The sequence below is a fragment of the Eublepharis macularius genome, chromosome 5 (assembly GCF_028583425.1).
Source record: "Eublepharis macularius isolate TG4126 chromosome 5, MPM_Emac_v1.0, whole genome shotgun sequence".
NCBI classification, from domain to species: domain Eukaryota; kingdom Metazoa; phylum Chordata; class Lepidosauria; order Squamata; family Eublepharidae; genus Eublepharis; species Eublepharis macularius.
In genome coordinates this window covers 118248343-118263349 of record NC_072794.1, presented here as the reverse complement: position 1 = coordinate 118263349, position 15007 = coordinate 118248343, and the positions used below count along the sequence as shown (strand labels likewise).

Genomic DNA, 15007 nt, shown 5'->3' with positions numbered 1-15007 from the left:
AATCATTGGGGCTTTTACTCTTGGAAAAGAGGATTGCAGCCACAGTCTTTAAAATACAAGAGGACTATTTGTCTTGAGTCTGAGGTCAGGATCCTAGTTTGTGGCTGCATATTTGTGACTGAGTGACTTGCCACTTAATGCAGACTCCGTACTTTTGTACAGTACTGGCATACAGCCCACTATCTATGGACTTGCCAGTTAAAGAGGGTGCAGACACAGCCCAAGACACCAAGATGCTGGTGAATGGGAAACATGCAGAAATAAGGTGTGCTGCCCACATACGAGACATCTCTGCCTGAGATTTTCCTCTTTAATTAAATTGTAACCCCCTATGGATTTCACAGGCAGGAAACCCCTCTTACTCACCTGTCAATTCAACACCTTGCAAATAAGCCCCCCTAGCCAGGGTTGTTAGATCTGATGACTGGATAGGTGAACTGTCTGCAAAACACTTGTCTTTTGGCTGAGATTGATTATTCCCTCCTGCAGCTGAATGAACTCATGACTCAGAGCATATTATGAGCAGTTAAACTGCGTAACAATTAATGCAGAGAGGCAGAACAGAGTGCTAAAGCCTTCACTGTTTACACAAATGGGAGTTGTGCTTATTCTTCATGGGCTTAGAGATGTCCTTGTTTTATCTCAATGAGTCTTTAATGAAAAAGCCTGCTTGAATTGTATCTGCAGGATGCTTCTGGTCTAATCTTTTTCTTCTGTGCATGTTTTTTTTTTTATTCTTGTAGAACCATGTGACGTGTGCCGCTGTGGCAAAAGACACACACAGGGAGCTTTGAGGGTCACATTCTGTTGCCTCTTCACTCCCCTCTGCAGGATGGAACAGAGAAAGATCTGGCCTCGGATATGGGACTCCGATGGCTGGTCAGTGGCCTTGGTGTTTCTTTTCTTGGTTTCCTTTTCAAAGAATGCTGCAAGCACTTCCATTTACAATACCTTTCATTCTGAGAACCGTGATTGGACTTTCAATCACTTGACTGTCCATCAGGCCACAGGAGCAGTCTATGTGGGAGCCATCAATCGGGTTTACAAGCTGTCTGGAAACTTGACCATCTTGGTAGCTCACAAGACAGGACCTGAGGAGGACAACAAGTCTTGCTACCCTCCACTCATAGTGCAACCCTGCAGTGAGATCCTGACTCTCACCAACAACGTCAATAAGCTGCTGATCATTGACTACTCAGAAAATAGGTTGCTGGCCTGTGGAAGCCTCTACCAGGGTGTATGCAAACTTCTGCGACTGGATGACCTTTTCATATTGGTGGAACCATCTCACAAAAAAGAGCACTATCTTTCCAGTGTTAACAAGACAGGTACTATGTATGGAGTTATAGTTCGTTCTGAGGGCGAGGATGGGAAGCTTTTTATTGGCACAGCGGTGGATGGCAAGCAGGATTACTTTCCCACTCTCTCCAGCCGCAAGCTGCCCCGTGACCCAGAGTCTTCGGCTATGTTGGATTATGAGCTCCACAGTGACTTTGTTTCATCACTCATCAAAATCCCCTCAGACACACTGGCCCTGGTCTCTCACTTTGATATCTTCTATATCTATGGATTTGCCAGTGGCAATTTCGTCTATTTTCTGACAGTTCAACCAGAGACACCTGAGGGTGTGTCTATTAACTCAGCCAGTGACCTCTTCTACACATCTCGAATTGTGCGTCTCTGCAAGGATGATCCCAAGTTCCACTCCTATGTATCTCTGCCTTTTGGGTGTGTCAAGGGTGATGTGGAGTATCGACTCCTACAGGCTGCCTTTCTTTCCAAGCCAGGGGAGGTGCTGGCCAGGTCTCTTAATATCACGAGCCAGGATGATGTCCTTTTTGCCATCTTCTCCAAAGGGCAGAAGCAGTATCACCAGCCCCCTGATGATTCAGCTCTTTGCATCTTCCCCATACGTGCTATCAATGCCCAAATTAAGGACCGCCTACAGTCTTGCTACCAGGGGGAAGGCAACTTGGAACTCAACTGGCTGCTAGGGAAAGATGTTCAATGTACCAAGGCGGTAAGAATGTTCACAGTGTTTTGGGTAACATTCCTTGGGAGGAAGGTATGGAGAACATCATGGAGATAGCAGTAGCATAATTATTAAATGGTTGAACTGCAAATCACTATTGTGCTGGTTTGATTCCCACTACTGCTATGACCTCAGCCATTGGCTTTGGGCAAGCCACTCCTCTTAGCCCCGGCTCCCCAGCTGTATTGTATAATATATCATTATACAGTATATATACTGTATAATAATAACATTGACTTTGTTAATGGCTCTGAGCGGGCACTGATCTGTCCAGAAGGGTGGTATATAAGTGCACTGTTATTATTATTTAACTTGTGTTCATTATTGTACTTTGCTTGATGAATGTTCTAGCTGTGGATTATATTGTACTTTCATTTTTAATCCAGTAATTTGTAATTTGGATCTCAGTGAGAAAGGCAGACTATAAATAGCAGCAGCAGCAGTACTAGAGAGCATTCTGTGATATAAGGACTTGCTTCTTGGCTTTGTGGATGCCATTTGATGGTTATTTTTAAAGAAGCAAGTTCAAATAATAACTCAGCTATAGTCTCACCCTATTGGACACATTTTCTTTTTTCATGTCTCTGTGGAAATTAAAAGCACCAGCGCTGATCTGTCAACATTAGCGGTCTATTGGGAGGCCATTGTCTGGAAAACAATTCTCACTTATAAATGCTGCTGTATAAAGTGTCATCAAGTTGTGTCTGCCTTTGTTGCCTGTGTGTCAAAATGAAGAGTATAATTGATTCATATATCATGATGGAAAGGTGAATAGTTTAATGAGCAATCGTTCTGTTATTATGGTAATAGAAGCCAATAATACAAAGCAGTTGAATTGGAGGATTCCATTTTTGCCCAGTCTGATGCCAAACCTGAGAGAGGCTCAAAAGAATGCCAGCATGAAAGCATCATCCAAATGAGCTTCAAAGATTAATGACAATTATAGTCTTCTTCTTTATTCTTGATTGATATAGCTGTTCCATTTGAATAGGTGCAGAAGAACCAAGAATCCTTTTTTTCCATGTCAAAGGGAGCAATCCTAGACAGGCCTACTCAGAAGTAAGTCCCATGTTATTCAATGGGCCATAGTCCCAGAAATATGTCCTGTAGCTTCAGAGCAAATAAAGACATGTGGTGACTAGACATGGGCACAAACAGAAAAAAACCCAAACATGGTGTTCGTTGTTTTTAGCAATCCACAAACAATGAACAACAAACATTGATGAACATGACCTGTTCATGAATATGTTAATTGTTCGTTGTTCATGGGGGCCAGCAGGCTCTCCTCCAGCCATCAAGATCCCTACCACACAACTCCCAGAAACCCTACCTGAGCAGGCACCAGAAAAGGTACCAATAATAAATAATAGCTTAGCCCCAAAGCCTGGCAGCATCACCGGAACCTGAAGGGGTAGATCCCTATTGCACCATTCCCAGAAACCTTACCTGAGCGGGCAGCAGGAAAGGGACCAGTAATAAATAATATCTTGGTCCAGAGCTTGGCAGCAGCCCTGGAACTTGAAGAGGTAGATCCCTATCCCACCGCACACAAAGAAAATTCAAGCTCCAATACACTCTCCCTGTCTCTCTCTCAAAATGCCAACAGCAACTGTCTCTCCCTCTCCACTGTCTTCAAAACTAGAGCTGGGAGTCCCCCTCCCCCTTGCTCTTTGCTTCCTTGTAACAAATTTGGAGCTTCACACTTGAAAGAAAGACCTGCCTATCAAGCTAAACTGGGCTTAGATTGGGGTTTCCAGGGCAACAGCAGGAGTTCAGACAGAGTTCAGGCAGTCCCTGCCTCCAGTTGCTAAGGGAATTGATTGCAGGTGCCAGATTGTCTGGCTTGACAAACAGCAATGAACGAGACTTGCAATGACCACCTGTTCGTTTAGAATGGGGCCTCAGGAACAGCTTGTTCACGAACGGCTGATTGGGCTATTCGTGGCTTTTTTTAGTTTGTATTGCTGTTCGTGCCCATCTCTAGTGGTGACCAATTGAGGCAGATCATTTAAGGTACTATATGAATGCAGCCAGTGGAAACAGTTTTTTTAATAGCCAGAACATGAATTTCTTTAGGTTGCTTGCAATTAGACAGGAATGCTGCTTGACCCCAGTCAGCATAAATAACATGAATTTACTCTTCAAGGTTTTCCATTTACAGAGGTTCTCTAAGTGGTCACAGAGGAAGGACAGCAACATTTATTCTCTCTTGCTGACTAATGGAGAGCAGGAGCAAAAGCAAGTTACTTTTCTGGGGTAACTGAAAAGTCAGGACTCAGGACTAGCCGAGTTGTCTTTTGAACCTGCCTTGTTTCACAAGAGAGCTCAGCATTCAGTCTTGAAAGAAATCAGGAAAGGGGGAAAGGGAACTGCACAGTTCTGCCAGCTGCTTAGAACATCCTTGTGGGATTGGCAGAGGCTGGCTTTTTTCTGCTCTGCTTATCCTCTTACAGTGTCCATCTCCTTAAAGGAAAGTACTTTGAGAGTGTGGAACCTTAACTCTGTTATCAAGTCATACTGTTGTACAGAACTGAGTTGGCTGCTTTCCTGAAAGGAGGGCGCAGCCTTCAGTGGGAAATCACAATTTCCTATCAGAGTGCAGACAACTGCACTTTCTGTGGTTGGCAAATCCCAAGCCACTAGCAGCTGATTTTTCACAAGTAGGGAAGATGATGTAGTCAGTTTTGGCCATCATATTTCTGCCAGATTGTTTCTAGGGGAAAAAAAGAATAGAGAATTAGGAATTGCAATGTAATCACAGAAAGGCTAAAGTTAGGCCAAATAAATGGTTAGGGGTTAGCTGTGTGCTTATTTCCCTCTCAGGATTTACTGGGCTATGGAGGAAAAAATTCTGACTCAGGATATGAATCAGAAAAATGCGGGATGGAGTGGTTATGAAGAATAGATTATGCTGTCTTTGTCTTCTCAGAAAGAACTTTGATGGCATTTTGTGTGGGTCCGTATATGGTTTTCTATAACAGAATTGCTAAACAATCAGGCAATCTGCCATCCATATCCAAATTAATCCATCAACTTTATGCAGCTCTTTTGGTAATTCTTAAGTTTGCAATGTATGCTTATCCACAGAGAAAAAGGGGGTTTCCTATTCCTCCCTTATACCAGGATTTCAGAGTGGGATCCTCAGTCTATAATGAGGTGATGAGGATGGCAAAGATGGGATCCACAAAATTATTGGCCAGATCTGGTTTTGTGCAGCAGGAATGAAGGCAATTAATGGCAAAGCTTCATGGCCTTTGATGCAAAAGAGATTTTGCTTGAATAGCATTAAAAATAAGAGGAGTTAGCAGACTGGTTTTCTGACCATTACTTGGTAGTAAGGTGCTGGATCAGATAATGGTGAGGTTGCCACCAGGCAATTTTTTAAATCAATCTAAGTCGTTTGTTTGCCATGGTCTTAAAAAAACATGAAGGGCTTTTCCATGATTTTTTCCACAGCAGACTATCTCTCTATCATCTAGACCTTCTTGGAACGGGATGCAGTGCTGTTCTTATGACTGAGACTTAATCATACAAGATAAGAAAATATAGTTGACGGCAGTGTGTGATTTGAGGGTGCACAAGCCCTAAGAGAATCATTACATGACCATCCAGGAAATAAGAAGCAATACTTTCCTTTTAACATGGAAATACTCAGGGTAGGAGTGTCACTTTAGGAGTTTCAAGGTGTGGATAAGAGAGGAATAAAAAGAGAAGATGGAGTCGCGGTCCTGAAGAAACAAAGGGGCAGAGTAATTGAAAGACATCAGTTTGCCAGTTTCACTTATGGTTCTAGTAATTCAGCTGTCCAAGTCACAGCTGTGTTACAAGAGCCATGAATAAAATGGATATGTTGATGAGTTGTCAGATTGCCCTGTAAAATATGATCAAGAATGGGTACAGTGAACTGAATCTCCAAAGTGGGTCACAAAGTGATTCCAGAGCAAAACACAAACACATACAGAAAAAATATGGCTGCTCCTGGCCTCAAATTTCAAAGTGCTAACTTAGGTTCAAATGATCATAATGTGTCGATCATACACTGCCTAGGATGGTTTAAAAAGTATAACTTGTACTTTTCTTTCACTCACATTCACCTATATGTTTTTTCCCTTTCAGCCAGTCCCGATAGATGATAATTTCTGTGGGTTGGACATTAACCAGCCACTGGGAGGCTCCGTACCAGTAGAGGGAGTGACCCTTTACACTTCCAGCCGGGACCGGATGACTTCTGTCACTTCCTATGTCTATAATGACTACAGTGTGGTATTTGTGGGGACCAAGAGTGGCAAGCTGAAAAAGGTAAGTGTGTTCTTTTGGCTCCAGGGAGCTTGAGACCACATTTTTCTTTTCTCCATGTACTGGTGGTCCACAAAAGTGCAGCCAACTTCTGATAGTTGTGAAGATCCATTTACAGTAAACAGTTATGACAGTAAAATAGTTAATAGAGAACTCCTGAAAACTCTTGTTCAGGTAAGTTAAACTTATATCCACTGTTAATTGTTATGTAATTTCAAATTCATCAATTACAAACACTGAATATGTACAGAAGTGAGATAACATAAAAAGAAGTGCAGGAATCGTCCACACAGTTCTTGCAGAGTTATTGTTTCAAAGCAGAGGAATAATCCTGGGGTGATGCTACTAAATGTAGCTGTGTCTACACAGTGTCCACTTATTTGCCATTTTCTCCCATCATGGGATCTGTCTATTGTCTGTCTTTTGTCTGAAGTTGCATATGTGATGGTTTTCTATATACATTTCACATTTTATCAAAGGCTTAACTTCTGTTTCTATGTTGCTGAGAAAATATGCAAAGTTTCAAAAATTACTTGCAATTGCTATTTGGAAGAAACATTGTTGTATTAATATATTTATTTATTGAATGGCTGAGAAGCAAGTAGCTAGTGTTCAAGAAGTGGTTCTGACTAGAGTTTTAAAAGTCTTTAATTCATTGGTTCTTGATCTGTATTAAAACCAAGCAGTGAATATACAGACATTAAGATGTTGGTTTTATATTTACATTTCTCTTAGAATTCTCAAACAAAAAAGAGACTTTTTATGATATCCATATAATCATTCCTAGCAAAATAAAAATTGCAGTTTTTTTCCAGCAAACCACTGGAGACATAACTTCTCCTGGTAAAGTGTTCAGGAGTGGCAGGATAATCTTTTAAAAAGCTGCTAAGGATTTAAATGTACACTTTTTGCAATTGAAAAGGTTTGTTTACAGCTCATGAAATGCATCTGAACATACTGATGGAAAATGCTGCCTGCCATTTATCTGTAAATAATAATAATAATAAAAAATCTCCTCTGCCCTTGAAACTTTCCTTGAGTCTATATGAGAGGAAAGAATAAATAAATATGGACACTTAAGAAAAAGATAATTCCAGAACTGGTAGGACGATAGTGAGTGATTACTTTCTGGCAAGTGCATGATGTCACATATTCAGGCTTCGCTTAATGTTTGTGATAGTACAGGCAAGATTAACTGTTTTTTAGCAGAGTTAGTTTGCACCCCATCACCTGTATTAGCTGGCTGCCTTCACATAGCCATCTTAGGTCCAAACTATACGGTCAGGTCTTTAACAGTCTGGATCTGGGTTTCCTGGACCCAACTCAGATTCCTTACAGCCACACAGTAGCTGCAGTGAATGGGTTTTTAAAATCCAAGCCCAATTGGGCTTGGAACGCTGCCACAGGGGGAGGAAGGACTCTTGTCTTCCCCCCAAGCGGTATATCCATTGGGAAATGACACTGGGAGGTGGATTATCTGTCTTTGCTGCTCCATATGCACAGAATACTCCACATATTCCCAACGTTTTGTGATTGGCACAAGCCTCCCTGGCAACCATTTTGTAGGGGTGTCAGATCTTCATTCTCAAAACTCCAAAACAGCCCAGAGGCTCAACAAAATTGGTGAATCCTGATCTAGGTGCCTCCTTAAGGGCTTGCTTTTACATGAGAGACAATCTGACATAGGGTTGAAACAGGAGTTTCAATCACTCCCTAGAATTTATGTGTTGCACTCTCTGCAGCTCCTCTCTTGATTCATGACTGTGCACTGAAGACTGATGTCAAAGCCTGATGACCCAACAGCCTCAGTAGCACTTTGCTTTATTGCATTGAAAGTCCTGTTACAGGGAGTGCATCATTTGGCAGTTCTTAATGTGGAATGAATGGGTTAATTAGCACGGGCAGCCTTTTGATAGTCATAGCCTAGAGTAAATTTTGCTGTTCTGTACTGTCTTCTTGTCTCTCACCTTCCACCCTTCTTATGGATCCTTGTGTGGTTGATGAAGCGCATTTAGATAACAGTCCTTCCTGTTTGCATCACAAAAGCAGAGCTTCTTGCCTGAGGCAACAAAATACCCTACATTCTTTTGCCCTTCAAGGAAAGCCTTGCTTTGTGAAAAACATGCTTAAGCTAACTGTATATGTACATGTACATGTACATATACATAAACATATGTATATAAAATCTCAGCGGTATTCAAACACCATCAATTTCAGTTGAATGATACCAGAGCTTGGTAATTTTGACCTGCCATAGCTATTGCAGTATTTGTCTGCATATATATATATATATAGCCTAGCAGACCAGTTCACAAAAAAGGTTATGCTACAATGCAGACGACATTTTCAGCACTCTGTTTCCTGTTATCACAGCCGTTACATGCATACAGAATATATACAACATAGATAAAGGAGAGTAGGTGTGCACATTCTTCTACACACACACACACACACACAATTAACCAAAACATGCCTTGTCCTATTCACAAAAATGTTTGTGTAGAGGAAAACGTCCCGTATCACCTCAGCAAGAGATTAATACTTGGCCATTGACAAATCCCAAGAGGAAGGGGAAGGGGATTGTTGAACTGAGGACCAGCAGCTAGAGGACTCAGGTGTACCATGTGCTTCTGGATGAATGCAGTGCCTACAAGCCCTGGTCCAGGACAGTCTGTGATGTGTTTTTGCTTCATGAATTCAAGCCAAATCAGCCATGTACAACACAGGGTCCAATTAATGTCTGTGTTCAGCAGTCTGCATAGTTTTCTCCAGTTGCTGCATTAGCTCACTTCTTAAAAGCTACTGATTTTTTGAAATACAAATTTTTGTTTACACTTTTTTATCCAACCTTTTCATAAATTGCTTAAGGAGGCTTCGGAAAAACAACAAACCTGTAGACCCCAAAGTTATCAATACCATAAAATCCTAATTGTTATATTATAAGAAGTGTTACAGAAATATTATAAAGATCTATCAAACATGTGTTCTAAAAACAAAGTCTTAGCTGAGTGAAGGAAAGCCCATACGCTTTTCAGTACAGTAGAATGGACCAGGTGATCCAAAGCCATAGGGGGTCCCTTGTCTGCCATCCACATCAATGGACCTCCAATGCTAGGGGAACATTCACAAAGCCCTCTTCTGAAGGTGGGTGTATATGGATATGTTCTTTCCGTGTAAGGATGTATGATCTGGATAAATAACTCCATAGTGTTGCATTCTGACAATCACTAGAAGCAGTATGCCAGCAGTAGAAGCAAACTCATAGGACAGAAGCAGGCTGTTCCACAGACCTTTCCTATAAAGGACTTCCACAGCTTTACATATGCAAATGAAGAAGTTAATCATCCGATACATTTGGTTTCTAGTTATGGCCATAGTAAAATGCTCATATGTTCACTTTACATCATGGGGCATCTGTCTACTTACATTCTCACCATCCCCTGTATGGTCAAACTTTTCACCATAAGTTACCTGTGACTTGAGGGTACATTCTACCACCACAAGAAATGTTAAAACAAAACCTGAAGGAGATATGGAATTGGATCCAATGAAGTATGAGCAAAAGGTGCTTTCTAACATGGATCCTTTCTGTATCCCAAGTCCCACAGTAACCCCTGAGAGCAGATGCTGGATGTTGTGGGACTTATGAGGACAAAATTACACAGGACAGGGAGCTGCCATGAAGCAGAACCGGAAGACTCTGACATCAATGGAAGCATTGCTGGCAAAAGAGGAAGATAGGAGCAATTTTGACTGGTCTCCTCTAGAGATGGGCACGAACTGGGGAAAAACAAACCATGTGGTTCATGGTTCGTCAAAATTCACAAACCACGAACCACAAACTTTCATGAACCTGCCCCTGGTTTGCAAACAGGTTTGTTTGGTTCGTGAAAACGTCGCATCGAGGTTTGAAAATTGTCACTTCCGGGTCAGCAGAAGGCCACTTCTGGATTAGCAGAAGGTCTTCAGGAAGTCCATCCCCTGTTGCCTAGGAAACTGATTGATCGGCACTAGGCTGTCTGCAGTGACGAATCAAAAAATGAACCAAATGAACCAGCCTAAAGTTTTGGTTCGTGTCCATCTCTAGTCTCCTCCTTCTCACTGCAGCCTTCCAGGCTGGTTCCCCTTCAGGTTCCTTTTCTGAACAGCAGCTCCTTACTTTCATCTTTCCAGACTGTAGCGATGCACTAGTTAATAAGTGGGAAGCACTGGGTGTGTGTGTGTGGGGGGGGGGCAGTGTACTGCAATTACAGGGTTATCCTAATCAGAGTTATATCCTTCTAAGCCTATTTGTCTTCAAAGGACTTAAAAGGATGTAACTCTGCTTAGGATGGCACTTTAAGTAACGGAAGAGAGCCCTGCTTTAAAGCTGCTTAAAGCAAGCTGCTTCTGCCTGCATGTTGACTATTTAATATACCAAGTAGAATTGTGTCCCATTAATTATGCAGAATTGCTAAAGGAATGCTCTTTTCAGGTTGGTTTAATTCCTGTTGGCATTTATTTTGTGGAGGCTTGTTAAATGGTTGGATCTCTGATGCAGAGGGGATTTATATAGCTGGTCTGTTTCACAACATTAAGTGAATAGTATAAAGAAAAGAAATGAGCTTCTGATTTTATGTCTCTTTTATTTAAGAGATTGGCAAACATTTGCCAGAAATTAGATTGAGGTGAGTTTATCCAAGGCATGAAACCAGCCCTTTATGGCTTTTGTAAGACATCTTATTTAACAGTATTCTGCATCACACATGGGTGCAGATGCAGAGTCAGTACCAAGGACTAGTAACTATGTTATTTATCTGTTTAGAACACAGTTATACCACCTGTCCAAAGTCCTGCTTGCAGTAGCTCCCAAAACAAAAACAATGCAATAATACTTTGATAACATACAGTTATCAAAGTTAAAACAAGAAATAAAAACATTTAGCAGCCTACATCCATAAAATAGGCAACAGGCTACCGGCAGGTCATAAAAACAGCTAAAATGATGGGACCTGTTTGTTAAAAGCCTGACTAAAAAATGTTTGGGCCTGGCACCTAAAAGATAGCAAGGTAAGTACCAGACAAGCCTCAAGTCACCACTGTTTAATCTGTCTGACTGTCTAGTACTGCTCATATGGCTATTGCCTTAAGCAGAAATTAAAATGGGGAAAACCTTTCTCTGATATTTATTGCCCCTATATATTTTTCCCAGAAAAAGTAACGAAATCATTTGTATTCGATAATAACCGTGTCACCTGCGCTCTCATATTAGGTAGTTCCATGTTTTTAGGTAGATGGATGATTAAGCTTGCCCTCAACATTAAATATGGGACATTCTATAATCATCTGTCCAATGATTTCAGTTTTATCATATGGACATCTGCATGTTCTGTTAGCATACTGTACTTTTTTGTAACTACCCTCCAAAATTGCTGAGGGAAGAGCTTTCATTCTTGCCAGCGTAAAAGCTCTTCTGAACTTTGCTACTGTCAAATGATGAAAATATTTTTGCAGTTGCATCGGGAGGGCAAGACCTAAGTAAAGAGTCGAACATACTCTCTGTGCCCTAACAGATGTACTAGTAATGTTCAACTTCCTGACATACATTTTTATTTGCCTAATTGTATCTTTAGTCTCTGTAGTCTTGACCATATTGTTTGTTATTCCTAGGCATTTTTTTTTCTTTCCCAATAGTTGATCCTATTGACTGTTATATTTATGTGCCTGGATGAGTCCAAGTAGAGTTACCACTGTTGAAAAAGTTCCATGTCTAGTTGTTCATCTATGCAGAGAAGGGCACAGAGAGCAGGACTTAGGAAAAGGATGTCAGCTGGCAGGCTGGACAGTATAATAATAACAATAACAATAATATTCTATTTATATACTGCTCTTCAGGACAACTGAACACCCACTCAGAGCAGTTTACAAACTATGTCATTATTATCCCTACAACAAAACACCCTGTGAGGTGGGTGGGGCTGAGAGAACTAATAGCTGTGACTGACCCAAGGTCACCCAGCTGGCTTCAAGCGGAGGAGTGAGGAATCAAACCTGGTTCCCCAGATTAGAGTCCTGCACTCTTAACCACTACACCAAACTGGCTCCCTATTCTAGAACCTGGTGATATTTTCCATGTTAAATTTTACTTCACCTGCACAACCCACTTTAGTTTCACTTCAGTCTTTACTGTACAAGAGGACAGTAGTTTCAGTCTTCCATACAACAGAAGGCAGTCACTGATTGGCGAGGTCTTTTAAATGGGCAAAATCAACAGCAGCCCACGCATCTGCATTCTTTGTGGGGGCACCCACCTTATGGCTGAAGAGGTTAGGAAGGCTCCCACTCCTGACTTTCCATAAACTATGAAAAACTGCATTATTCAAGAAGACTTTTTACTCAGGTAATAAAGCTATGCTGTAAGAAATGGCTCAAAGACAGACTTTAAAAAGAAAACTTTTTCCATTCTCCGGTATAAATGGACCCTCAGATCTAAGGTTGCCAGGTCCCCCAGCCTTGAAAATAGGGGCCAGGGGAGGTCTTGGGGGGCATGCCAGGAGAGCTTACCTTGCACGTGTATGCAGCACATGCACTGTTTGGAGCACTTCCTCATCTTGCTGAGAATGACATCATTCCTGGCGCGACAAGGAAGTGCTCTAGAGTACACAGGAATGTGCTGCAGGGCTCCCAGACCCATTCCCACTCTTTCCCCCCCTGCTGGCCAGGTGAGAGGTGGGGGGGCAGGACTGGGATCAAGAGATCCCCCACCCCCACCAAAGTAACAGTATCCCTACTCAGATGTGGCTAGTGGTGAGAGAAGGCTGCATCTTGGGAGATGAACTATGGTTCAGTGTTAACTGAATTATCCAAAGGGGAAATGTAATCCGCCCTGAGCCTGCTGGAAATGTGGGGAGGGTGGAATATAAATTGAAAATAAATAAATAAATAAATAAAATAGAAATGATTCAGCCATCAATGAAAGATAAGCAGATTTGTACAGAATTGCATCAACCGATTTAAGTTTCATGGCATTTTAAACTTTTGTTTGATTCTGGAAGAACGTGCAAGTTTTTGGAAGAATAGTTTTGGAGAATTCTCAGGATTGTCACAAGTCATAGTTTTCAAGGTTTCTTATCTTAAGATGAAATCTGCAGCATTTGAGAATGTAGTATGTTATACATTCTAAGAGAGAGAACAGTGAAGTTTAGGAATTTACCAGCTGTGGAAGGACTAGTTGGGAGACTTGTTAAAGAGTCCCTTGAAAATCAAACCACATAGTTCATCCATTAATTGCTAAAACCCACTAATTACCGAAAATTCCCTAAGTCCCGAGCACAGCCTTATAAGTGGGCTTGGCTGTGAATATCTTATTACAGCCCTGTGTGTTTTGATTGATACAAAGACTTTTATGTGCCTCTACTGCTAGGGCTATGCCTATTTCAGCTCCTCCTCCTTCCTAATCCTAAAACATTGGCGGCTCTGCTCTGAAGTAACCATTCCCTCCTGAGTTGCCAGCAGCAATTTAGGAAAATCTAAAATGCTTTCAGGAAATGTTTCTCTCTGGAATTTTGTTTACACAGGAAGAAAAACAAGGCTGTTAACAATGGATGGGATACAAACCTGCTATTGAAAGCAATTATACTGTACAGCATTATTCAGGTGATTTGAAGCTCCCTGCCTCAGTTTCCTGAATGCTGCAAAAACAGCCCAGTAATGCAGTTGCTTTGCCTGTCCTAACACATTATGGTTGAGAAGTGAGAACACAATTTACAGGGTCACCACTTTGATTACCCATCTGAACCAATGGGGGTTGAAAGCCAGGAATCTTGATTGCCACAGTAAGCCACCTCATAGCTATTAACTGTGGTCTCCGTTGAATGGATTTTCCCCCATTATACCCTGTGGGGATTTCCCTGCTGGAAGGGAGTCCGAATGCTGAGTGTATCATTTTCTAAATTTATCTGCATATCCTCTGAGGATTCATTATTAAAAACAATCACATTCCTTTGGTGATATGCTATTTCCTATTAGCTAATTAGCCAATTCTTGTGAAATACTTGGGGCTAGCCCCCCCTCTCTCTCAGGGGAGGGGGCTGTGGGCCTGTGCTGCAAAGGACCCCATCATTATGAGAGCTAGTGAGTTTCTTAGCACTGGCTATGTCACAGCTATATTAATTCTCTTTGAGATTTACCTCATGTGAAATATTGCTGAAGTGCAGTTTAAGAGCTGGGAAATATAACAGTGCAGCCTCTTCACAGAAGACTACATTTAGGCTATGATCCACAAGAATGCCAGTGGGCAGTCTTGCATCCTCCCACCAGAACAGGATGCTGCTGGGAGAAGTTGCATGTCCTGTCTCGTGAAACATCTAGCTGCCCAGGTATGATTAGGACTTGTTTTGACCTAGGTAATTGCACATGTGGGAATGGAGAGGAGGATTGTGTCAGTGTTAAGGATTCACAAATTCACTCACCTCATACACAAATTCATTCTCTTGCCAAGTGTCCATCTCTCCTCAGGTGATCACAACATGACAGGATGAGCCTACTTTTGAAGCTTGCTGCTGGGGAGGCACGGAGACTTGCTCACTTCGGAGGCTCTGTGGAAACCACCAAAACTCTGTGTGGTATCACAGACTTGATTCCATTTCTCTTTCATCAGTAGAGGGTAGGATTGGTGGCAAACACAGATTTTGCCCATCT

General features: G+C 41.7%; 1 protein-coding gene across 1 annotated transcript in view; it reads left to right on the top strand.

The window, feature by feature from the left end:
* Positions 1-780: 780 nt before the first annotated feature.
* Positions 781-15007, top strand: part of PLXNA2 (plexin A2) — a 546864-nt gene continuing 532637 nt past the window's right edge. The window contains exons 1-2 of the mRNA XM_054980080.1: positions 781-2020; positions 6149-6331. Coding sequence (XP_054836055.1) covers positions 833-2020; positions 6149-6331 — 1371 coding nt within the window. The 5' untranslated portion in view covers positions 781-832. The remainder of the gene's footprint in view (positions 2021-6148; positions 6332-15007) is intronic.